This window comes from Hippocampus comes, unplaced genomic scaffold, assembly GCF_001891065.2.
Source record: "Hippocampus comes isolate QL1 unplaced genomic scaffold, H_comes_QL1_v1.1 scaffold261, whole genome shotgun sequence".
Taxonomy (NCBI): domain Eukaryota; kingdom Metazoa; phylum Chordata; class Actinopteri; order Syngnathiformes; family Syngnathidae; genus Hippocampus; species Hippocampus comes.
Window position 1 is genome coordinate 1,137,945 of NW_017805824.1, and position 27,247 is coordinate 1,165,191.

The 27,247-nt window shown below is 40.9% G+C and overlaps 1 protein-coding gene across 1 annotated transcript in view; it reads left to right on the plus strand.

Annotated features, from left to right (window-relative positions):
• Positions 1-22,102, plus strand: part of phlpp2 (PH domain and leucine rich repeat protein phosphatase 2) — a 36,767-nt gene extending 14,665 nt beyond the window's left edge. Inside the window, exons 4-19 of the mRNA XM_019887024.1 lie at positions 1,205-1,395; positions 1,752-1,877; positions 5,848-6,002; positions 6,790-6,936; positions 8,385-8,615; positions 10,721-10,923; positions 11,619-11,679; positions 11,782-11,877; positions 12,748-12,903; positions 14,362-14,562; positions 16,056-16,218; positions 16,287-16,417; positions 17,363-17,473; positions 18,439-18,633; positions 18,720-18,951; positions 20,192-22,102. Of these exons, the coding sequence (XP_019742583.1) occupies positions 1,205-1,395; positions 1,752-1,877; positions 5,848-6,002; positions 6,790-6,936; positions 8,385-8,615; positions 10,721-10,923; positions 11,619-11,679; positions 11,782-11,877; positions 12,748-12,903; positions 14,362-14,562; positions 16,056-16,218; positions 16,287-16,417; positions 17,363-17,473; positions 18,439-18,633; positions 18,720-18,951; positions 20,192-21,481 (3,689 nt within the window). The 3' untranslated portion in view covers positions 21,482-22,102. The remainder of the gene's footprint in view (positions 1-1,204; positions 1,396-1,751; positions 1,878-5,847; positions 6,003-6,789; positions 6,937-8,384; positions 8,616-10,720; positions 10,924-11,618; positions 11,680-11,781; positions 11,878-12,747; positions 12,904-14,361; positions 14,563-16,055; positions 16,219-16,286; positions 16,418-17,362; positions 17,474-18,438; positions 18,634-18,719; positions 18,952-20,191) is intronic.
• The last annotated feature ends 5,145 nt before the right edge of the window (positions 22,103-27,247 follow it).

The following is a 27,247-nucleotide window of genomic DNA, read 5'->3' on the forward strand; positions in this document are numbered from 1 at the left end:
TCTAACCCACGCGTATTTGCTCTCAAATGACACAAAATTGGGAACACTTGCATATCCTACTTCCTTCAGAAGAGAGGTTCTCAAATCTTTTCACCAAAAAAAAAAAAGTTTGTGTATTAAGAGTATACATTAAAATGTATTGCACGTAAAAGGATGGTTGCTCGAACTCCCAAATTCTACCCTAAAACCCAGTTTTGATTGTCTTGATTGGAGGTATTTATATTTTTCCCGTGCTTTTAGACATATCAGTCAATATTTGTGCTTTCATCCAAAATCCAAAGTGTATTTCTTGTAGTTGTTTTTTCACACTCTTGGTCAGCAGACACTGAAAAAGAATGTTGAATTTATTCACTTTTATTTCAACAAGTTTTTGCACAAAATGAAATCATCTGTATCCAGATGATTTTATTTTTTATTGATAATTGCAATTTCCAGTTTCAATTGCATAGTACACTGTATATACTGTATAGTGTGTGTAACCAGGATACTATAATACTCAGTACAATACAATACCTGCTGAAATCGACATGGATTTTGTCATAGATTTATATAGGGTATCATCTCATGCCTTGCACATACTGCTTTTTAATGACTGCTTCTGCATTTCTGATTACATGGAATTTGCATTTTATTACGGTACTTTGTAATCGTGATGTGTCATGACTAGGTTGCAAATTTTGCCTCACCAAACAAAAATGACAGCTTGGAACTCTACAGATCTTCAGGGGTATATTAACCAATTCATCAATCAGCCGATTCAATTGACCGATATTAGATATTTCAAAATCTGTAAACTTTTTTTTCATTCTTTATATCCGTCCTTCCACTTTAACCGCCAATTACTGTAGTTGGTTTTGTTGGATTTTTTTTTTCTGACAAATACTGGAATCAGTGTCGGCCTGAAAATTCCATCGTGGTTGGTCTCTACTATTTTCTTTATCTATATTTAAATTCCATATTATGAGATAACTTTTGTAAATTCCTGGTTTATTCCAGTTTATCTAAAAAAATTTTTTTTAAGTATTTTGCAACCATACTAATAACAATGAAACTAAACCTAGATCTAAATCTGTGATTTCATTCTCTTTCTACGAATTACAGTATTTTCCCACAGTAGATAAAGGCAGGGCTTCCTATGCATGGTAGAGATCTTGGTGTTTCTGCTCTAAAAACGTCAGTGTGTCTTCTCTATTTCTTTCTTTAGAGCGACCCGTAAACGCGGACCAGCAGGAACGCACCCTGTTGAAGGGCGTGTTCAGCGTCCGTAAGGGCAAGACGCAGCTGCACAAGTGGGCCGAACGGCAGGTCATTCTCTGCGGAACGTGTCTCATCGTGGCCTCTGTCAAAGACAGCCTGACCGGCAAGATGCACATCCTGCCCCTGGTGGGGGGGAAGGTGAGCGCTACGGGTTCAAGAAACTGCTGCCTTACTACGGTGCACCTACTACAGTACTTATTCTGAGAAATTATGCCGAGTGGCTGAAAAAGGCCCCCCTGGTCAATGACGAGACCACGAGGCGCTCTAAAGCAGCCACGCCAGCGCAAGGTCGCTTGTCCTCAATCTGGCTGTCAAATTTGACCACCCTCCCGACTCCACCCCCTCCTTCGTTATTTAATCTGTCTCTGCATCATATGCACGCACTCAGTGCTGAGAATGAGGCACTCTGAAGTAGTCATGGTAGTGACTCTGCAATGCATCGCATCATACTGACAGTTGTTTTGAATATTTTCTGATTATGTGTTTGTGTTCAGGTGGAGGAAGTGAAGAGGAGACAACACTGTCTGATGTTCAGCTCTGCCGGATCACAGGCTCAGACTTACTTTGTCAACTTTGACACACTGGCCGACTACCAGAGATGGCATCGACAAGCATCCAAAGTAAGGAGGCAAATGAAATTATCACGCATTAGGTCTTGTTATTACATTATTCTGATGTTGAATGCTAACACAACACTGCTTATCACCAAAAGCACACCATATCTATATACAGTGAAGCATGGTGGTGACAGCATGATCCTTTGGGGCTGCTTTTCATCAGATGGAATGATCAACAGTTCGAAGTAGCAGTCAGTGTGAGCACAAAACCTTCAGGCTATTGCTCAAACCAAAACAGCTAAATTTCATTTCAGGTTAATCAGAGGCACTTTAAATGGTGAGTTGTGTGAGTTGGCTCCCAGTTGACGTACATTTCAATGTGATTGGTTTGTTCTGACCACAGCCACATCCCCAGTAAATGCGAGAATAATTGTAACTAAGTAACAACAACTTACCTAACTCTAAGTAACTCAAACTAGGGAACTGACGGTAACTAGGTGACTGTAACAAAGTCATTGAATCTGTGTGAATGTTGCAAAGTAAATTGAAAAAACTAACAAAGTATTAAGGTGACACACTACAAGGCAAATTTAAGTATGGTAGTAGCAGCTTTTTTCAATAAAATGTCAGCCCATCAAATCATCCATCCATCCATTTTCCGATCTGCTTTATCCTCACAAGGGCTGTGGGGGGATGCTGGAGCCTATCCCAGCTGTCTTTGGGCAGTAGGCGGGGAACACCCTGAACGGGTTGCCAGCCAATCGCAGGGCACACAGAGACGGACACCCATCCTCGCTCACACTCACACCTTGGGACAATATAGAGTAAACAATTAACCTACCGTGCATTTTTTGGAATGTGGGAGGAAAACTGGAGTACCCAGAGAAAACCCATGCAGGCCTGGGGAGAACATGCAAACTCCACACAGGAAGGCCAGGGCTGGAATCGAACCCGCGGCCTCTGCACTGTGAGGCGGACGTGCTAACCAGTGGGTCACCGTTCCGCCTCTTTTGAGCTACTAACCTGACATTTGAACAAGGGTGTGTCGAGTTTTTCTCTCCACTTTATCCCTCGTTCATTATCAGTCTTATCTATTCTTCTTCTGTCCTTTCAGCAGCTCTTTCGTGCAATATTGAGTGTGTGTGGCTTTGCTTTCAATGAATGTCTTTTGCGCTTGAGCTCCTTCCTCCAGCCAAGCAGACGTGATGAGCGTATCCTCTGAGGTAAAGGCAGCTTACAATGGTCGCCATGAGAGGCGAAAGCCGACAGAACAAAAAAGGAATCCAATTAGTTGCAGATTCATTCTAAGTGCACTGTGTCTTTCTCTTTGCCATGGTCAGATGGATTACTGTACGGCCGTAGAGTGCTCTGGAGTTTCATAGACATAGATGAGAGGTTGTTTCTTAGGAGACATGCTGAAGAGTGATGAAGATGGGTTGGCTTCATGAGTCCACCATGTATTGAAGAGAAACACCCAGGAGGTTTACAGTGCTGCATCGAATACTTGGACATTTAGTGGTTCAATAAAGGAATCAAAATGTTAGACACCTCTGACCTTAATGAGAGTGTCAGTCATGAGTGAGCCAATGAATTGAGTCTGGACTACATTTTTATGCTTATACTTGTTGAATACTGCAACACCCTGTGGCAGAAATTCCCAAAAGGAAGAGTTCTGCGCAGTAAAAAGAAATGTTGGGTGAGCTCAAAATTTTAGGCAACACACTTGGATAACATTTTAAATTCAACAAAAAGTTTTGCTTGTTGCGGAAATTGCCTTTCCTGCATTTCAAGAAAAGATGTCTCACTCATTCTGACACATTCATATGGCCTGATAAGTACACAACTATTTTTATTTGTTTGAGCTGTTAATGTTTGTTCATTATTGTTTCAATTGAAACACAATTGACTGAATGCATGTATCACTTAATCAGCATTTAGGAGCGCAAGATAAAAGAAGAAATGCCATTCTTCCATTCAAAATAATATTTTCACCTCACCTAGATACATTAGATGTATAATCTTTTAAAAATATATATTTTTAATGAAGAGGATGTTGACATTTTTGTTTTTGTGGCAGTACGTGAAGTATCACCATAAAGGTATCTGCTACTTCACTTAAGTGACCAAGTTCTACCTTTTTTCATCAAGGTTCGATGAAACTCTAATTTCACAATTTCACTACAGAATACAGCAACAACACTCTAATCATGTTTCCATTCCCAAATCAGGGTCAGAAATCTGCTGACGCAAGTGCAGTGTAAATGTACGGATCCGATATACGCTGTCAATGTGATCTTGACATCAAAATATGCCGATGGGTGAAGTTATACACACCTGTGAGGGGAGGATATTCATTTAATCCCCCGTTAGCGCACAATTTATTTTTTATATGCGCTTTTCCTCTAAGCGGATTCTCCCGTCCAGACTTTTGACATACCAACCGCAACTGCATGATGGGCTGAGAATGAATTGGGAAGCACCAGAGGTGCGATTGACTGCTACTTGAATCTGGCTTAAAATCATCGGCACACAAGACTTGTAAATGTCATTGAAATCCATCAAAAAGATAAACGACAATTGCAATGTAGCAGATACAGTGTAGGTGCCCGGAAGAGCAACAGAAAGTTATTGATTTATTTATTTATTTTTGCGACACGCACCGGTTTCACATACACATATTTTGATGGACTGATATAGAAACGAATAAAAACAAATGACTAAATATAAAACTCACTGTAATCATATTAATGATGATGATTTAAATACAATGCTAATTGTACATAAAATCGCAATCACAATATTACAGGGAAAAAGTCCTACGCACTACTCTACCAACAAACTTGCATTGCAAACTTTATTGGACATACTTTCTCAAAAGATCTTCCATAAATGCCATTGAACTGACTGGGGAAATTAGCCATTAAACTGTGATTTATGCAGTAATACTAGCCACCAAATTATTGTCAGATTTGAGTAAATAGCCCCCTCTGGCCCATTGGGATGCACTGCGGTTGTCTATGACCATGCATAATGAGTGCGACTGTGGTATATCTTTCATTGAAGCTGATGTGTATTATTTAGCCCGCCTCGTCTATCACAGTGCTTCACTTATTTAGAGTCACAATGTTTTCTTTCTTTCTCCCCTCACTCTATCCATTGCTCCACTCTCACATTACCTAATTAGTCTCATTTATCTTAAAAGCCGTTGCTCTTCAAGAGTGAGCGTTCGTGCGGAGCGTTTGTGTGGGAGATGAGCAGTTTTGTCTCTGTCATTTCCCAAATCAAGTTAGATGTGATGTCATGCTCCCGTGAGCAGCCGGCCCATTTTCTGGCCCGCTGCTCAGCGTGCAGTCTCGTGGTTAATGCTGGTCGTTGTTCTCAGACTCGTGCACGCCAGCATTGAAAGGGAGCCTGTAACAACACGCAGGTTTGTTTAGCTGCTTCCTTTGTGCAAAAAAATAAATAAATAAAAAAAAATACAAATGCAGTCCTTTGTGATATGGACCACTGAAAAAAAGGATTTGCTGGCTCAACTTAAAAAATAATAATAATAAAAATTAACTTACATTTTCTGTTGTTGTATTCATTATCTAATTCACTGATTGGTCAGAATGGTTAATTCTGTGACATGTACAGTTGTAACTCAACTTTCTGGTAAATTGCTAGCAAAAATTTGAGCAACAAGCACTAAATGGTGGGAGTGAATACCACAATTATTTTAAGAGACCAAATGCTTGCTTCAATCTGTTTACTGTCATTCCCAGTTAATGGTGAAACATAAACAAAAGACAATTTTACATATTATCCGTATAATCAAAGCACATAACTTAGAAAACTGTGTGAGCTTAATGCTAACATAAATCCCATAGCTAACAAAACTAGCATCAATGTTTCGATAGTTACAACACCGAAGCAATTTGAATGCAAATTGTCGCGAAATTAATTATACTCTTAAATCAAGGCCTCTCTGTATTTAGCTGCTTTAGCGACCAGTGTTAATGCAATTTTCTGAGCCTGCGTATGTGTTTGCCAGGTGGTGTCGCAGACAGTCAGCCTGGTGGACCTATCCTGCTATAGTCTGGAGGCGGTGCCCGAGTATCTGTTCTACAGCCAAGATGTCACCCACCTCAACCTGCGACACAACTTCATGAGCCTCCTGGGCCCTGGAGGTCTGCTCCACCTTCCCAGGTACAGACTTCACCCAAATATCATTATCATATCAAATATCATATCATGATGCCTTAAACTTCATTGCAGTTTTGAAAACAAAAATAATTACGCTTATTTATGAACTGTGTGTGTATATGTATATGTGTGTGTATATGTATATGTGTGTGTATATGTATGTAATATATAAACCGGTTCAGGGTGTCCCCTGCCTACTGCCCAAAGACAGCTGGGCTAGGCTCCAGCATGCCCCGCGAGAGCCTTAAAAAATAATTGCATATTCGATCACAATATTGAGGAGAAAAAAATACGATTAGATCATTTTTCAAAGTAATTCAGCCCTATTTGAGCTACAAAATTACATTTTGCTGACATTAGAGATTAGAACTTCATTATTATCTTAAGGTTTAAATGAACACTACAAAGATTGGATTTTTTCAGTGAAATAAACTTTCAAGCCTAAAGTACAGTCTTTTATGGATAATTGGGTTTCTTAGAACAGGCTATCTGTGTATAAATCTTCTAAAAATGTCTCAAATTGCTCCCAGCTAGCCTATTAAATGTACATGAACATGCTAGGCTGCCTAATACTTTGATTGCCACATTTTATTCTTGAAACTCATGAGCAGTACAGAAACACTCATGGACACTTTCTGAGAAACATATCCCTTCGCTGACATAAAGTGGGGTAAAAAAAGTCTCCGATACACTTTCCTGCCGTTTGTTGAACAGGACCAACAGTCAAAGGAACAAATACAGAATGAAAACTGTGGTGGAATGTGGCTAATTCTGCTCTCTTGGTCTTTAGGTTCTCTCAGTTGAAGAGCTTGAACTTGTCTCACAACCGTCTGGGTGTTTTCCCTGAATGCGTGTGTGAAATTCTCACCCTCACCGAACTTTGCCTCTCCTGCAACAATCTCCACAACGTGCCCGTGCAGATCGGCAACCTGCAAAGGTGACACACGCATGTATAGAGCACACTGGTACTATTCGGCACAAGTCATCCTTTAACCACTCATCTAATTTCTGAATTACTGTACCAGTCCATATTTTTGAAATACAGGTATGTTAATTACTCCATCATATCATAAAAAGATGTTATACAGTCACTTGGATTACTGCATCTCAGTTTATAGATGCTATTTTTCATGCACAAACATTAAAGAATTAACTGCTGAGCCATTTTGAATTGCAATGGAGGTTTTGCCACGTTTTTGTGAGGCCAAGGGAAATTGCTTAAAACGTTTTTACCCCATTAATGTGACCTATCAATAACCTGTACAACTCAGTTGACAACAAATGAATCTTTTCGAGAGAGAACATAAAAATAAACATTTGAGATGATACTTTTGCACAAATATGCACACCCTCTTTTACCTGCTTTGAGGATGCGTTCAGAATGAAACAATCATATTCTTATGGTTCATGTTTCAGACACACACTTGAACTCTCGCACATGCACGTGGGAAAATGTGTCAGACCGAGTTTGACATTTTTTGGTCAGAATACCAAAAGATTGTGTGGCTCAAAAAACTCCCCATTGTCAAAAGAACACCTTACAGTGAAGCACGGTGAGGGTGTTTTTCTTCAGCTGGAACTGGGGCCTTGGTCAAGGTGGAGGGAATTATGAACAGTTCCAAATACTTGTCAGTATTTGCACAAAACCTTCAAGGCTCTGCTAAAAACCAAAACCACCACCAACAACAAAACATAAGGAAAAGCCTACTAGAACACCCACATTTTACTTGAGGTGATCAGAGGCCATTGTGTGCTGACTCCCATATAACATAAGTTTTAATGTGTTTGATTAATTCCGAACACAGACACATATTCAGTTATTAGGGGGTATGCGAACTACAATATTTTCATTATTTTTGCCTGCCATCCCAAAATAATAAAATACATTTCAATGGTGTTGTTTATATGTCACATTATTACTTGACAAAATTTTGAAATGACTCTTCATGGTCTCTTTTTTTTTTTTTTTACATCACAAAAAACAGGCATCTGAAAAAGCATGTATAGATTATATAGCCATTTTATGTTGCTAACCAAAACAGCAGCACCAAGCAGGCCACGTAACTCTTGTCTCTCAGATGAATTATAAAGTTTGCTGTACGGTGAAGACTTAAACTATCATGAGCGTTCTTGTAACTCACAATGTGGTATGAGTCCGTGTTTATGTTGCAGGGGTATTCACAACTAATTCTCGTAGTTTCTCTCAGGCGGCACTTTTTGTCATTGTGTGACAGCAGCTCTTTTCCATATGGGATCGCAAATAAAAAAACATTTGATACTCGGGCTCTTTCATTCCACTTTTTTCAAACCAGCCAAATACCAGTACAATTATTCACTCATGAGTACTCAGTGATACTGAGACCAAGTCCTCCTCCTGTCCTGTAGCCTGCAAACGCTGTCTTTGGATGGAAACCACCTGAGCTCCCTTCCCGCTGAGCTGGGTGGACTGCCCCAGCTCGGCAGTCTTGGCCTCTCCTTCAACGACTTCAATCACATCCCAGCAGTGCTGGAGAGACTGAGTGGAGTGGACAAGTTGTCCATGGCTGGGAACCAAGTGGTGTGTTTGGAGTTGGGTGCTCTGCTCACCATGAGCCACCTGAAACACATCGACCTCAGGTAATAAATCATGAGCACCTCTTCCCCTCGCATCAGGACCAATACACGCCAAATCAAGAGCTGTTAATTTAAGGGATGGATCTGTCATAACATGTGGGATGGTAATGTTCTACTCCAGTACTGTAGGGGGCAGAAATGCTCTGGCAAACTACCCGTGCAAAAGCTATAACAAAAGTTTACCTGACTTACAAAAATTTGGGGATATTCAGCTCCACTCCAAATCAGAGCTTTTTTTCACAGTTTTCACTTTTTTTTTCTTTTTCACAATTTAGCAAACACCAGCGATTGGCTAACCGAATAGCATCGGTGGCACGGCGCCATAACCCTTTAAGCAACTGATATTTGAACACAAATGGTGGAGCAACATATGTAGACAGACAATACAACAATACTCACAGGCATATCTTCGTCCTCTGTGAAAAATGACTTTTTACTGCAGCTGACTGAGTCAGTTGTTCAACACTTCTTTGTGTTAATTACACTGCCATAATCATGCAGCACAATAATGTTTACTTCTTTACATTCCACTTCATTAAGTGATCCCGAAATGTTTTTATAAAGTACAATTGTACATTATGTAAGTACAATTGTACATAGTTTGTTTTCACATTCAAAAAACATGATAATTTTGGGGGAGCTCAGGGGGATTAGAACAGATCACTGGCATTTCCATTCATTTCAATTAGGAAAGGTCAGAGAGATAAACATCCTTTCCCCTAACACTAAGCAAGTTCCTCATTCCAGTTTAGATTTGTTGCACTTTCTAATGATAGACTGACAGTTTGTTAAGAGGATCAGGTGTTTTATTCCCTCCTTAGTTGTTTTATTCCCTCCTCACATCTCAGATCTTCCGAGAGCTTCACTGACAAAAACCCAATTCCAATGAGGTTGCGACATTGTGTTAAGCAATTAACAACATACCGGTATTTTTATTTCAAAACTATATTTAATTGAATACTCTGCAAACACAAGCTATTTAATGTTCAAACTGTTAAACTTTTTTTGTTTTTAGCAAGTCAGTGATTATTTCCTAAAAACAATGACGTTTATTATTTGAACCTACAATATCTTGTCTTTCTACAGAATTGAATTCAATATAGGTTGAAAATGATTTGCAAATCATTTTACTCCATTTTTATTCGTTTAACACAACATCCCAACTTCAGTGGAATTGGTTTTGTACTTTTATTTGTCGGCTCAGTGGTGCTAGGTGAAGAACCGCTCATTGATTTTTCTCTTCTTGCCCACATTTCCTCCTACCACTCAACTGCCTCACCTTCGGCCAGCCGATAACTCAACCAGAGTGCTAGGATGGCATGTAGGTAAAAAATGAGGAACGGGTGTGTTTACAAGGACAAGGTGCGTCGATGGTGAATTTCTGAGCAGTTCGCACTCGTGAAAGTGCAGCTGTTTATTAACTCCTCACATGGCATTATGAGAGAACCTCTCCCACTTGACTGAAGATAACGCAAATAAAAACAAGCGACAAAATAATGCTATTGAGTGAGTCGGTAAATCAACAACAAGGAGGGTTCGGGATTATATTAATGTCGTATGGCCATAAGCGGTGCCTCATTGATCTGCAGAGGCGCTTATACGTATACAGAGCAGAATATACCAGGAAACGAGTCCAAAATGAACAGTAGTGTGTTAGAGCACGGAACACATCACAATGGTAACGTAAACTGGTCAGAAATGTCCGATATGGCAGCATAAAGGGTATGTCATTATTTTGAGACTTAATTGTCTAAAACCTTTTTTTCAGGGAATCAGATGCCATTGATTTTTGCATTTCTAATCTTCATACACGCTAGAATGAAAGAAAAATAATTTTGAATTGTTTGTTGCTTTAATAATCCCATCACTTGTGTGTAGAATTGATTCTTGAGGAAATACTGCTGATTCAGTCTCAATTTATTTGCTGTGTAAAGAAGGCAGTGTTTTGAAATTAAGAGGACCATAGCATAATTCCTCAGGGCAGTGTTACGCGGTTCAGTTCAACTTTGGTCAATTCATCAATTCATTTTTGTGGTTTATTAAGGAGATGTCATCAAACAACGGCACATTTTCAGTGTAACCTTTGTTGCTTTTACTGTAACATGTAGATTGAATGGACTACGGTGTGTGAAAAGCGAGAGTCCTGAGCCAGTGACTCAGTTGACCCACCTGGACCTGAGGGACAACTGTTTAGACTCACTGGACCTCACTTCCATCTGCAGCCTGGAGACTCTCCACTGTCAGCGCAACCAGCTGAAGGCGCTGACGGTCGGCGGCTTCGCGCTACGCATGCTTCACGCCGGCAGCAACCGTGAGTCAGCGTCCATTAGAGGGCCGTACATTTCGTAACCGGAACTTCAGTGGGGATTTACCGGACTTAATCCGTTTTTTAATCAATTGTAAAACCATATAAATTTTAAAGTTTGGATTCAATATTTATGTAAAAATAGCCAAAAAAAAGGAAAATTTTAAATAAAATTCATCATACTCACCAATATATTTATCTTGTAAAATATACAATTAGAAATGTATAAAGAAGTCAAATTGTTGTAATCAAGCCCAAAGTCTTGTTTGTTGAAGTGTGCCTTTAAGGGGCAGGGCCTAGCGAGTGACATCAGGAGTTCAGACTAACTCTCTGGACAGCCTTTTACCGAACGGTCAGTTAAAAAAAAAAAAATCTAAGGTTGGCGCAAGTCAGGCTTCTGCAGTATATTTTAAGTTACTTCAACCAGCACTAATGCTTAAGAAAGCTCTGGGCAGATTAGATGCACATAGCAACACACAAAGGCTAAACTCCAATTGGACGAAAAATCCAACGTCCACATGCCTGTACTGAAAGCAGCCGAGATGAAAGAAATGCTACGAAATTAAGAGAATACATTGTTGGGCATATTGGAGATCTCAAGTGAGTGTACCTAATGTAGTGTACAGTCGGCATGTCTACTCTTGTTAAGCAAAAATTGATGTGACGGAAGAGTGCTGACTGCCACCTCCATCTGCCCGCAGGCCTTAGCTCAGTCAGCGTTTACCCAGTCCCAAACCAACTTACACACTTGGATTTATCACAGTGAGTTCTGGCTGGGGAAAATGTGATCCATTGTTGTTGTTTTTTTTTTTTTGTATTTGATGTACTATACCAAGGTGAGTGTTTGTGTGTCTGTTGAGACAGGAACCTTCTGGAACACGTACCAGATTGGCTGAGTGACTGCAGAAAAATGGAGGTGCTGGACATCACGCACAATCTCCTCGCAGAGCTTCCATCCAGGTTAGGTTTAGCTCGCAAGAACGGGGTGAACATTCAAATCCCACGCCAAAAGGTTTGAGTAGGGATTGTCAACCAGAACCTCTGACTCTGAGGCAGTCACGCTGTCCACGCCCTCGCTTGTGCTGCCCTCATTCACAAGTACAGAAGTCATCTCCGATGTAGAGTTTCCATTTCCTAGTGTGCTGGCATTCGTCACATCAGCTAAGTTAATAGTGTGGCGAAAGGAAGTCGCTAACTCACTGTCACAGCAGAACAGCAGGTCATTTAGTCAAATGTTCAGTCATTGTGTAACAAATGGTTACCTTATACTGTCATTTTATTTGTAAAACGAATGCAATTGTTTCGGATATTTTCAACACTCATGCAAAAGGCCCGAAAATATGGAGCAACATTTTGAAAAAAAGATACAGCAACTTTCAACACAAAAATTCTAAACTAGTGTTAGCATTCATTAGTGGGAATTGGGACCAAGCCCTGCTGCAAATAGCCAATATGTGTGAGTACTTGATGACCCTCCAAAAAGATTTGTTATTGCCTCTAAATTCCACAAAATGGCGGTGACCTCTCCTTTTGTCCAAATGAAGCTCCTCTACTGACTTTGACATAGTTCCTTAGTGTCAACATCACCATGAGGTGGTGCCAAAACAAAAGTTTTATTGATTCTGCCTGACCACAATTTTTCTGTGAAGGTGAGAATTTGCGAATGCGAAACCATGAACACGCTGATGTAAACTGCATGGTTATGACTTTCCTTTCTTAAAGATTGCACATCAACTGTCTTTAAACTGCTAACTGTGCTGTCCAAACCGATGGAGAGTTCATTTTCTTGTTGTAATCCACCGCTGGATGTGGATGTCTTCTTTCTGACAGGTTGGTCAACAGTTTGAGTTTGAAGAAGCTTCTAGCGGGGAACAATCGCTTGTCGAGATTGCCAGACATGCTAGACCACGTTCCCTTGGAAATCTTGGACCTCCAGCACAATAAACTAGGAGAACTCCCGGAGAGTCTCTTCTTCAAGGCCTTAAAGTGAGTCTCATTAATCTCTTTAAATCCTCCATCTTGTCATGAATGAATGCCATCTTTTTGGTTTCTTCTTCGTGTTTTTTTTTCCAAGGTGACAACTAATGTATCAGTTCTCATTGTTTGGCTAGTGTGTATGGAACGGTGGCGGTCCAGATCGATGAACTAAACTGCAACGTGAGCTAGATTTCGCCGACTGTTTCCTGTGAGCTAAATCACTTAACACCCATTAGTGCTCTAATGGACTTTTGTGTCTCAAATGCTGAGACAGAATCATGGCGGATTCGCTGTGCAGGATCATCTTCCTGGCCTGTTTTTTTTTAAATGATGTTAGAATATAGGACACAGCTACACTCAAGAGACAGGCCAACAGGTTGTCAGTCTAGAGACAGTATCTCAAAGGCCCATCAAAAGCTGGGGGAGCTGGTCTTTTCGCGTCGATTATGAGGGAGAAAAATGCCAAGACGTTGGTCGTCGGACTAGTTCAAGCACCTCACATTCAAAGAGAGGATGTATTTGTGTGGTATAGAGAGCATGTGTGTCGTAGTAGGTGGTAGAAAGTGCATGTCACAGTCTTGAGAAATGATGACGCAGTTTATGGAGTGAATTTCGAATGCTATGTATAAAAGCCACTGATGCTCAACTCACGCCATGTGAGGAGTCGGTGTTGATCACAATGCGTTATTTTGCCATTAAAAACCCTTTCTCTGTCTTGTTTATGTGTTTTTATAGTTTGAGGTGTCACCAAAGCAAAAAAATAAATAAAGTCACATCAGAATCACCGTTTCGTTTCACAAAAAGCTAATTTTCCACACTTTTTGGTGGAAAATCGATACTTTGGATGAAAACAACCCTGCAGTGGCAACACAAATAATCAGAAATATTGCTGAGAAGGGCTCACTCTCAGACATATTTTCAGAAATTGGCAGATAACAAATGTACTGCTTGTTTAATTTCACACTTGATGGGTGAGCAGACCCTCCAGATGTGCAAATATTTGTATACAAGCCATTAAAAAATACACTTCCGTAATATATCCCTTGAGGATTATAGAAGAATAGCAAGTACCTCATATCACCTTAGTTGAATTGCCGCCCCCCACACACACACACTTCATTTTTATTTATAATGGGAAATCCAACTTTTAGTCAAATACAAGCATTCTCTCCTCATAAACAAAAGTGAATACCGAGCATTTTAGAAAGTAGCTACCCAATATAAAGCTTCATTTAAATACAAATGCTTTGAACATCCACTCAGCGTGACTGAAAACGCAAACCAAAGTTTTAGAACCACCACTCAATATCATCCAAAGCAAAGTATAAAACACAATCAACATATTGTTCAATGACTAGTGCTCTCACACAAACTTGTATTGGATGTCTTGCGATTTTACAGTTGTACCTGGTGCCCAGAAAAACGAATGACGTGTGGAATGATTTGTTTTTTTCCCCCTCTTCACAGTCTAAAACATTTAAACGCATCTGCCAATAACCTGGAAAGTATTCCTCCCAGCGGCCAATCAGACGACAGCCTAAGTACGCTGCAGGAGCTCTACCTGACCAGGAACAACCTCAATGAAAATTGCGGCGCTCTGCTGGTAGGACACCACAACCTGAGGGTCCTGCACATAGCCTACAACCAGCTGCTCTCATTCCCTGCCAGGTTTGTTCAACGTTGAGTATATTGGACCTGCACAACCAAATGCAGTAGTACAAAGGAGCCACCTAAAAAAAATAACCCCTTTATGTTGAACACTAGAATACTATAATGTACTACCTGTTGATCGAAAACAAGTTTTATTCCAAAAGAGAATTTTAAATATATTGTATGTTAGGCTATTATTGTGAATGAAAATGAATGAAATAACCAACTAAAATTGGGAAAACATTTTCGTTAACAAAAACAAAAATAGTGATGAAAATGCTTTTAAAAATGAAATCAACTGAAAGTACATTTATACGTTTATAAAACTAACTCTATTTCGTTACTATAATTATAGTGAAAACGTCCTTTGTTTTAATCTTTTTCAATTAATTTACCAGAGTTTTGAGGTTTCGTTTTAAATGTATTTATTTCGGTATTGCTGCACATGCAGAAAGAAGAAGAAAGGTTAAACAGTTGTTTGAGAATTTTTGTTTACTTTATGTCATCACTCAATATTTAGTAACTTTAAAAAAAAAATAATACTCCACATATTGAACAAGAAAATTAAACTAATACTAAAACCAATATATTAGGTTGTAAATTAGGTTAGTTTGTATTGCAATTATCATTGATTCTAAAATGATAATCCATTTATTTTAAAGTATCATGTCCGAACATGATGAATCCTTGTGAATAATAATATTTGTGATTATTGATGATGAGGAAAAAAAAAAAAATGTTGATTAGCCCTATTAGAATCTCATCTAATCTTTTAAGTGTGAGGATAAGAAGGTAGAAGCTGTTCCCTTCTCTCTCTCTGATATTGTACTCTCACCAGTTGAATGAAGCAACTGATGTAACTATTCATCTGTGTCTATACACTATGACCTTGCCCAAGGAGAAAGAGGCAGACATTGCTTCGAAGCTGCCATCTGGTTGTACAGTATTTAACTGGCACAACTCCTGAAGCAAATTAACTTTCATACAACGATTTACTGGGATGCACAATTGGAAGATCTCCTGAAGAAACACTGTACGGACAAATGTAAACAGCTTACGTTTGTTTTTTTGTCATGGCAGGATTTCTTATTCAAATCATGTTAGAGACCCTGGGCAGCCCAGTGGTCGATTGGTTAGCGAGTCGACCTCACAGTGCAGAGGTCGTGGGTTCTCCCTGTGCCTGCGTGGGTTTTCTCCGGGTACTCCAGTTTCCTCCCACATTCCAAAAGGATGCACGGCAGGCTGATTGAACACTCTAAATTGTCCCTAGGTGTGAGTGTGAGCGCGGATGGTTGTTCGTCTCTGTGTGCCCTGTGATTGGCTGGCAACCAGTTCAGGGTGTCCCATCACCTCCTGGCCAAAGACAGCTGGGATAGGCTCCAGCATGCCCCGCGACCCTTGTGAGGATGAAGCGGTTCAGGAAATGGATGGATTATTGGATGAAAGAAGCCAGCCTGTGTTTGTAGTTTGTACTTTTTTAGCACAAGTTGGCTGTGTTTGTTTGTCTTTAGTAAGCTGAGTAAGCTGGAGCTGCTTGAGGAGCTCAACCTAAGTGGCAACAAGCTGAAGAGCATCCCCTCCACGGTGTCCAGCTGCAAGAAACTGCATACCCTCATTGCGCACTCAAATCAGATCAACGTCTTCCCGGAGATCCTCAACCTTCCTGAAATCAAGGTCAGGCTGTTGGGTTTTTGGGGGTGGGTGACATCACCAGACAAACGGGTTATGTTGTGTATTTGCAGCTTGTAGATCTGAGCTGTAACGAGCTGACTGAGATCCAACTGCCTGAATCGCTACTGCCCAGCCTCCAGGAGTTGGATTTGACGGGCAATGGCAGCCTGATGCTGGAACACAACACTCTTAATCTCTTCAGGTGAGTACCCCCACAAAGATTTTTATGCACCTTGCCTTCATATCCTGGACATGACTAGCTGCGGAAAGGGTTGAAAAACTTCAAGCAAATTTCGATGGGAATGGAAACTGGGGAATATTGGAGATATCCTAAATTGGAAACTTGAATTGATTAATTTACTCAAAAGGAATACGCACGCACGCACACACACACACACACACACACACACACACACACACACACACACACACACACACACACACACACACACACACACACATTAGAGGGCATTACAGTACAGTGAACTACTGCCGCAACTAGTGAATATCCCTGAGTAAATGACGCCTACGCCAAAAGGTTTGTATTACCTGTCGATGTCACAACATGAGACCAAAGCACTTTTTTTTGTATTAGACAACACTGTCGCCTGACCGAATGAAGCTATTACCCTCCCTTCAACATTGTTGCTTGGCACTAATATGCCACAAGATGACGCCAAAGCAATATCTTTCTATTAGACATGGCTTTGGCTGAAGTAAAAACTTGCAGAGTTTTTCAACAATAGTCTGCGAATAAATGAATACTGTACTGGGAATATGAGATGGTTCACTGTATGGTTCTTAATACCCCCATTTTTTTCATTTCACTCAAACTGCATCATATCCAAGGCTTGCTCATACAGTACTTCAAATTTTGGCTTGTAAAACAAAGCAAACAAAAGTCAACCAAGTCGGGGCACTTGTAAGGCAAGGTACGACTGTAATCGCATGAAATCTGATTGGTTTTAGTCAGGATTCTATTAAAGTATATTTTCCCCGACAATATTTAAATTACCCCATTAAGAGCCAAGCTTCAATTTTTTTTAATTCCTGTAAAATCCCTGTTTGTTCCCATAGAAAGTTTGTAACTTTGAACATTTTGCAACCCAAGATGTGACATTGTCTGAATTTTATCTTTGATTTTAAGTCACATCACCACATTGAAACTGGACCAGAAATCGACTGCAACGGGAGAATCGCAAAACGTCTCTGCTCCCTGGAGCCATGGGTACTCTGAAATGAGCGGCCAAAGGAATAAGTGAGCTTTTCAACTCCTTGCTATTTTTGTATGTCCGAAAATTCTACCCTGCTATACATAACGGCCGACCATTTGTCCAAATTATAATATCCAGCTGAATAAATGAACAAATTGAGTCCTCATTCGTAAAGCAAAAAGTATATTCTCTAACTCAGCTTTTTAAAGGCATCTTTATGTGCCTGAATACAGTACATGGACACCAACCTTGGTACATGCCAATTAATGAATCAATCAGCAATGGGAGAATCTCAAGTCTCAAGTGAGCTGGTGCCTATACCAGCTGACTTTAGATGAGCCGTGGGGTACACCATTGGCTGGTTACAATGCAGTTGCACAGAGTTGGACTCTTACAATCTCAATGGTTTAGACAGCAGCAAACAAGTTCCGGTTGCCTTCAAAGCTTCTGCTTCTAACTAGCGAAAAGTTCTTTTTTTTTCTTTCTGTTTGTAATGACTTAGCTTAACTCAAATCCCATGGTGCATTGTGGCCAAAGGTTGAATCCTGGGCTATTACTGCACCTTTTGATGCTGTAAATCGTAAATCCTTGTTGTGGCGGATGCTACATGCTAAACTAGCGAGCTAGCTGGGTCTCTTTTTTTGTTGCCTTGAGAAGCGGCAGCATGCTAACAACATTCATTGCATATTAGTTTCCATGGCTACTTCTTCCTTTTCTTCTGTTTCTTATTCTTTGTCATGATTAGGGAATGGGGATTCAAGGTGTGAATCCAAGCTCTCCTGTTATTCGTCTCGAGAATTTGCTGAATGAATTTCCCCAAAAACGGGACTTTGTGGAGCGACTAATATATGGGTGTTTTTTTTTTTCTTCATGATGCATTTTTTGAATAAATTGGTATACAGTTCTCATTTTTGTGAATGAGCTTTACCTTCTGGACCCTTTCGGGGGGAACAAACAATAACACATTTTGGGAGTGCGCATTTGAATTCAGATGTCATGGCCGCAACAGGTTGTGTGTGTCCGTGCTGGCCATCGACCGACTTGGAGACAGGGTGGAAGCATGTTACAGTATTTTCGACGGCGACCGCAATGAGGAAGTCCCTCGGCTGCTCCAGTGCACTATGGGCGACGTGCTGTGCGAGGAAGTGCAACATTCCAGTATTGACAGTGTGTATATGAGCAACACATTCCTAACTTCACACAGGTTTGTGCAGTTCCCCAAAATATCATCACTGTTCTGCAGAGTTAGTGTATCTCTGACCCTGGCTGTATGACTGACCAACGGAACAGGAAACTAGGTACGGTCGGCCAGAAATTGGGTGCCTCTGCCTTGCTGTGTTATATCCACCATGAGTCCTCAGAGCCAGGAGGCTACCTCAGTGTGACAGTGGCCAACGTGGGCACCTGCCAAGCGGTGTTGTGTCGGGATGGTCGACCTGTACCCCTCTCAAAGGTGTACAGCCTGGAGAACTGCACTGAGGAGATGGAGAGAGTTAAACTCAACAAAGCCATCATTACCGAGGTAATATTCTGATTACAGTGTGGAGAGTAGTCAGTGGCCACTCTGCATTTGATACTCTCCATGACCGCTCACTTATTTTTAACCTGTTTTGAATCTTTAAGTCATCATCTGCTATGATATAAAGCCATGTATTATGTACTGTACTGTAACTATGGTATCACATTGAACAGTTTGTTGATTTGTATTTGTTTTACTCTGATGTCTGCTTTGGGGTTGGTATTGCAAATGAGAATCTTTTCACGATTGCCTGACCCAGTCCTAGACAAATGAAAGTTAAAGAAATAAATATAAATGTTAGGATGGATCTCAAGAAAATCGAACAAACGCTCAAACGACTTGCATTGTGAGTCCCCTGACAAACCTGCTTAGCAAACATTTACCGCATGCAAATGTCAGATGCGACCAAAAAGAGAATATTTCTGTTGATCTGTTAATGTGATTCCAGATAATTACAATTTTTCGACATCCATTGCAGACCCTGTTCCAATTCTAAAATTCAAGTGTTAAAAAACAACTGGTAGAAGTAAAACAAATTCTTTATTATTATCAGTCATAACCTTAAGGATGAGTGACGAAAGTGTCCTGTGTTCTGGGTAGTTGTAAACCATGAAAACAAGTGAATTGTAACGCGCAGAGTTTTTGAAGGTGAGTTTTGTGTGATTTTGAATGATACAACCTCGCGGCTGTTTGACTTGAGAGGTTCCACCTTTAGTCCAAAAGGCTGCTTCGATATGCCTTCGTGGGGGTGGTCACTGTAAGGTGCAAATTTGTGGCTGGTGAAAGGACCGCCCTGACGTTGCTGTACTCAGGGAAATGTCCCTTCTTGAGATGCAAAAAAAAACACTGACTCTGCACCCGAAGAAGCTGCTCTCAGATGTTATGTCATGTGCCTGTGCAAAGGCTGCTTAGTCTCTCCAATGTTGAGGTCACTCCTCACTCCACTCCACTGCATGAGATGTAGAACTGAAGTAGCCTTTTGGACAAAAGGTGAAAGGTCTTCAACAAACAAGAGAAGTCCAGCTGCTTCAATTCAAACATTGCACATCACCATGACCTGGACGACTGGAGAATCTGCACAGACAATAAACGAAAAGATACTAGACAGTGAGAGCTTTTTCTGTAATGCAGTCTGCTTGCCAGTGTGTTTAGCTGCAAATAAAAATGTTTCACCTATCATTAATATTTGGCTTGATATTCACAGTCACACATGCCTTACCCCGAGGAATTTTCTCTTTTCTAGGATAACAAAGTGAGTGGTGTGACATGCTGCACCCGCCTGCTGGGCTGCTCTTATCTGTCTCCGTGGGTGCTTCCGAAGCCCTGGGTGCACACCGAGCCGCTCTCATCCCTGGATGAATTCTTGATCCTGGGGAATCGCGCGCTGTTTGAGCGCGTATCCTACCAGGAAGCTGTGTGCACAGTTCAGGCCATGCGGGATCCGCGCGCCGCCGCCAAAAAGCTTTGCACGCTGGCCCAGAGCTACGGCTGCAAGGACAACATTGGGGCTGTGGTCGTGGCCTTGAACATTGCCGAGGACAGCTGCACTTGCAAGCCACCCGTTTACACCACTGAACCCAGGGGTCCCCCTCCGGGCCCTTTGGCTGTATGCATGACGCCAGCCCCAAGTGACACAGCTACTTTGTCATCCACTAGCGGGGTGGTCTCTGAGTTCAACAGCGAGACGTCAGCGTCAGAGGTGGGCAGCGAGGCGGGCTCCACCGCCTCCGATGAGCACCCAAGCTCAGGAGTTGCGCCACGTCCCGAGAGACGTTGTAGCCTGCATCCCGCTACGACGCTGTGCGGTATCATAGTCCCAGGCTCGGTCGGGCTGGGGAGCCACATGGGCCTGTTCCAGCGGCAACCTTCCTGTGCCACGTTCTCCAGCAACCACTCTGACAACGGTTTGGACAGCGACGATGAGACTCCTCTAGAAGGCGTCATCTCCAATGGCAGCAAGTTAGAAGTGGAGGTGGACATTCACTGCTGCGCTTTCCAGCTGCGATCAGGGGCCCCCGAGAGCCTGAAGGACACAGCCTTTGAAAAGCGATTGTCTGATTATCCGAATGGCAAGATGCGCAGGCAGAATAGTGTGGTGGTCTCCGCGACAAATGGCTGCCTGCTGGCTGTTTGTGGCAGAGAGCTCGCGGACCTGAAGAAATCACCTTCGACTTCGTGTCTGTTCGGGAAGAAGCTGTCCAACGGCTCTGTGGTGGCCCCCGAGGACAGTCATAATCTCATCGAGGTGGCCCTGGAGGCACCTAAAAAGAAGTCCGGGTATTTCACTGCGCCCGCACAGCAGGAACCCGAAGACCAGCTGATTGTGCCTCCTTGTCTGGAGCAGGAAGTCAGAGAGCAGCTAAAAGGCCAGAGCTCTCTGGTCTCAGCCCCCTCTGCACCGTCCACACCCCCTTCTGTCAAAGACGCAGGGTGGGATCAATCACAACCCCCTACTCCCTTTGCCCTGAACCTAGTACCAGGTCTTGGAGCGACCCCAATCGTAAAGCCTGAGGTCTATGATACCGCCCTGTAAAAGGGGGAACATAGCACAGCTTGGCTGCCATGCTGTTAACGTGCCATCCCAGGGAAGTAGAGAAGATTTGTCCATTGAGAAATTAGTGTGAGATTCAAGGGGAAATTCTCTTTGCATCGTGCGAGCAAGACACTTTTTGGCTCAAGCATGAAACTGTCAAACTTATCCTCTCACTTTGGGATTGCACAGGACTGTGCTCAGTGCGGGTCACATTCTTCTAGTCCAAGTGCCTACTGGAGATGACTCAGCCTCAGAGTTCCCAGGCTACACGGCTGTTTTAGAGTAGAGCTTCTTACTCAGACCCGGAGGAAGGACAATGAAGTTGACACAGCTCGCCCTCCGCTTCCTGTAGCTTATACAAGAAAATACACATAATGTATGCCATTCAGTCTCAAATGGCCCCGTTCCCATCAAACCTCAATTCAGTTGAGTTAGGTCTGGTTTGTGTTTGTATTGCGGGATAAAAATGGTTGATCGTGTAGTTGCCAAAACTCAGAATGAGTCCTGATTGCACCTTTTAAACTCAACGTCGTCTAAACCTTTTCCAGTAATTGGACTGCATACAGAAAGATTGAAGGATGACTAGGCCACTTTCATATTCTCCACCTTTTGTTTATTAAACTTGCTAAAACCAATCCAATGTAAGTTAAGATCAGTTACATACATTCAAAGGAACAACAGCCTCAAACATGTCTCAGCTTTGTGTTATAGCTCATAGAGCAAATATTTTCAATTAGTGTGTGGTAATTTTACAACTTGTATCAAAGTTGAATATTTTAAAAATCATAGGACACTCTAAATTATCCCGAGGTGTGACTGTGAGTGTGAATGGTTGCTGGTCTATGCGTGCAGTGCGATTGGCTGGTAACCAGTTCAGGGTACACCCTGAACTGGTTACCAGCAAGTTACAAAGCAACAAAAAAACCTTACAACGGCTTACCGCGCATGCGCACCTCATGCTTTATCAATCCTACCGTACGCAGCGATGAAAAAAAATATACGATTGAGGATTACTTTTGCTGGTTTGCCGTGACAATAGTAGCGATCGACGACGGCATTGTCGTTGGCTACCAGCAGGTGAGACGATCTGGATTTGAGCCAAAATGGTCTTTGTGAGATCGGTTCACAATTTTTTTCCCCCGTTTAAAAATTGTAATGGGCCGTACATGATTTGAAATGATAAAAAAAAAAAAAGAAACGTATAAAATACGGGGAAAACGTACAAGTTGACAGGTATGGCATTTTCTTTGAGAAGTCGCTATTTTTGCGGTACGACAAAGCTATGAATAACATAAATATATGACTTTACCGCCATCTTCTGGCATCTTGGGGCCAAGCAGTCGGGCCATAGCATTGTCTAATAGTTTTTCACAGATTTTGGCTAGTCGCAGCAGTGTTTTTTTCCTGTCTCTCGTAAATAGAATCAAATTGCGAAATCTGCGAGGAACTGATGGCCCCAAAAAGGTTCTGAACTGTCTCTTGATGTCACAAGATGGTGGCAAAGCACTACCTTTGACTAAAATTCCTCAACTCACTTCAGCATAGTTCCTTGGTACCAAGATGCCAAGGAAGATGGTTCCAAAGTAATACTTTCATTGTGTTGGCTTTTATTAACAAATAAGGTATAGGTTACCCCAAAAAGATCACGCAAAAAGGTGAATTTGCAAAAGCTGTGGTCGTGTGTGTATGTGTGTGTGTGTGTGTGTGTGTGTATGTATATATATATATATATATATATATATAGAGCTAATTATAATGCAGGCCGATGACTCTTGGTTCCTGGTGCCAAAAGAGAAAATATATATTAAGGAGACCAAAGTCAGGTCAATTGCACATTCACATTGCCAATTCGACATATTGCTTTGGCGTCGTGGTGCAGTTGTGGCATTCCATAGTTTTGCTTTCCAGCGTTCCCTTTCAGCCTTAAAGCATTGCCGCTCACTAGGTGGTAAAAGGAAGATGAGCCATCGGTTGAATCCCACTCATGTCCTGTTTATTGTCTCTGAAGCCTTAATTGTCTTTCTAATGTTACTTGTCATCGTCATGGATTCAACCCTAATTACTAAAGCACTTTGTACTGAGTTTAGTCTGTGAGAATGTGATCCTCATTGTGTGTTGGAGTTAATCATATACTGTAACCTATAGAGTGCTGAAAGCCCTTGATTTCCCTTACAGTCACATTTTCCCTCCAGTAGTCATTTTTATAGTACCACAAGTTCCATAAAAACTAGCATGAATTGCAAAGCAACATCCTTTGATATAAGGAATTCTACTTGGTTAAAATTCCTGCACAACTGCGCATCACAACGGTTAATAAAATGTGAAACAAAATGAAGAGGCACCTTTTGTGTTATGTAAACTGAACAGTGCAGTTAGTTGCTGGAGTCATTGGGGAAAAACACACACCGTCACCGCTCACCAAGTCCTAACTATAAATATTGAGACATTGTGCAAGTAATGAATTACTGAGAATTCATTTGAACCAAAACTGTACCAATCACTTTTTTTTTTGTGCTGAGGCCAAATCGAGTCACCTGATTTTGAGTATCGGTGTGTGTCTTATTTAAATGTACAATGAGGCAATGTAGCGTCAGTTGGTGCTCAACTCTTCTCATCTACAAACAATGATCAATTGCCTCGGCAAATGCAACCGGTGGGACACAAGTTTGCTTGTCACAAAATAAGTCACACGCATTAGACTTCTATTTAAAGGCAAATCATTATACAGGTATGTGTTACATTAGCTTGTTTTTTTGTCCCTGACAATGATGCCCAGTGAGCTCTTTGGCCATACATTTCCTTCTTGTATCCTGTGCACCTTTGCAGTCATTAAGTTTGTAGTGTCTTTCGACTTACCCTGAGTGTCCATGTAAGCAAAATGTTTCCATATCTAACACTGTGCCTCTTTTCTTTTGTGAGCTGCGGATGAGAAAGATTTTGACCATTTCAAACACAAGCTTTGTGGACCAAGGTGGTGCGCACTACACAGCGCTTTGACTGCTGAATAGACAAATGAGATGCTGCGTGAGAGCCAGCCCTGTTTAAAAAAAAAAAAAAAATGTAATGTTTTTCACCTGATGCCGATTAGCGGAAAAATACACGATCAGATTGAGATTGTTGCTGCCTTTTTGGATACCAGTCACCAGACTGACACAATAATGAAAACAATACAAAGTACATTAGGGAAATGCTAAAAACATCTTGAAAGTATTAAAAAAAAATATGTGTGGTGTGTTGAAAGTGTGCACAATCAATTAATAGTACATTAAAAATGTTTTCTCAGAAATATTGCAAGATAATAAGCACCTCCTCGTTGTTTACACAGCGCATAATAGTGCAGTGGATATGAAAAGTCACACACCCCTAATTAAAATACCTTTTTTTTTATGATATGAAAAATTAGACAAAATTAATCATTTTAAAACTTTTTCCAAATCTTTTCGGGAGGGGAAATACAAATAAACAACAGAGATAATGGCGTTTCACAAGTATACACACCCTTTGATATTTGAGGAAGTGGTTTTGTTCAGGATTAACCGACCAGATTCAAATTCATATTAAATAGGAGTCAGCACACACACACACACACACACACACACACACACATACACACACTGTTTTAAGTGCCTCTGATTAACCCCAAATAAATGCCAGATGTTCAAGTCGAGCTATTCCTGACATTTTGTTTTGTGTTGTGCAAACACTAAATGGTATTTGGAGCTTTTCATACCGGTAATTACTGTACAGCCACCTCGAGCTAAGGCCCCACTTTGAGAACAAGAAAATAGCGCAAAAGCATGACACCGGCTTATTTTTTTTATATCACAAAAACCTGACATTTGGACTGGGGTGCATAGACTTATGTCTACTACTTTGCGAAATGTTATCATATTTGCAGCACCTCAACTTCTATCATTTAGTGAGTGTGACTGATTGATAAATTTAACACGTGTGTTTGGTTTGTTCCTCATTCAATGCCTGACCAGCATTGCACAACCACACATTCTTTGCTCTTAAAAAAAAAAAAAAAATCCAAATTCACACGCAATGTACAACATTATGACTTAATAATTATGTCTCCTAGTGTACACGTTCATCCAACACATTTGTGTAATGTAATATATGCCAAGTGCGTGTGTACATACAGGGAGGGAGCACAGCCGAGTGGGATACAGTCCAGTGCATTTATTGACAAGATTCCCTTTAATTCTTTAGTGGAGCGGGTCCAGTAGTGTTCTTCTTATGGCCATGTCACATTATAGTCGAAACCCATGTGGAAACCTCTTTAAATTGCAAAGTGTCTGTGTTTGTGTGTACAATGAAGCACGTCGACTATTTGTGCAGTAAGTGGATGCATGTTGTTGTGATTATTGTGAATGGGAATGATCCAAGACACGGCGGTTGTTGAACATGTGACCAAAGTAGCCCTTACTCGATCTCCAGGTTCCTTTATATTTTCTAGAAAGGCCTGAATATTTTATTTTTCTTGACACCAAGGAGCTGATTTTTATTTTTGTACTTCATTGCAAATTAATATCACCCTCTCCACTATGGAATTCCAAATGATGAGGTGTCATTTTCGGACTGGATGATGCTAAATATAACTGTATTTAATGTTGACAGCATGCCCTCGATATCAACATAAAATATATGTGTGTGTAAACTATTTTGTTTATGCAATATGGAGCATAACTAACATTTTTAAGGTTGGCATTCTAGCATGCAAATTGCTGCTGGTGTTTGTAAATTTTAAGATTACTAATTAGAGATAGTTTAGAAAGAGTGACAACGAGACACATGAGAGGTCATCATTTTATTTAAAATGCTGCTACGTAGCAATAAAATTTTTACTGACTCGTTTTTGTCCGGCTTGCCCAACATATAACGATCATTTTACACTACCATCCTGTTTTGTTTGTTTGTTTCATTTTGACATGTGTATTATTACTCCTGTCTGACATTAGTGAAGAAGAGTCCATTTCAAGTTGTCCACATAATTGTGCAGAAAATAAACCCTTTATAAAATAAAAAGCTTACTTGTTCCATATTTAGATTATTATTATTATGTATTATGAGCAGGATGGTGGTTGCCCGCTTAGCGCTGTCCAACTCACAATACAGAGGTCATAGGTTAGATTCCAGGCCGGGGCCGACTTTGCTGTGCGGAGTTCGCATGTTCTCTCCGTGCCTCTTTGGGTTTTCTCCGGGTACTCCGGTTCACTTCCACATTTCAACAAAATGCACGGTACACTTTAAATCAGGGGTGCCCATTACATCAGTCACGATAAACCGGTAGCTCGCTGACAGGGCCCAAGTCGTTTCCCGAGGTGTGTTTGGTCAAAAACACAAACAATCATTTAATAGAAAAATAATTTTAAAAATAAGATAAAATAAAGCAGGTCACCTTTAACTTACGCTAACGTATGACCTGCGTCACCGGAAGTTGTTCGCGCTCAGAAGTCTGCAATTGCAGTTTACGATCACAGATGTTGCGATATACTGTATACAGTGTGTGTGTGTGTGTGTGTGTGTGTGTGTGTGTGTGTGTATGTATGTATGTATGTATGTATGTATGTATGTGTATATATATGTATATATGTATATATATACATATATATGAGATGTAGATCTCTTCCTTTTCCTTTGCATTGAAAAATGATTTATTTATATTATTACACAACAAGGGGTAGGACTAGATAAGTTGTATACTTCTTCCTACTCCTTTGAGCATATAACGGTGATGATGTTTGTTTTACTTACTTTTTA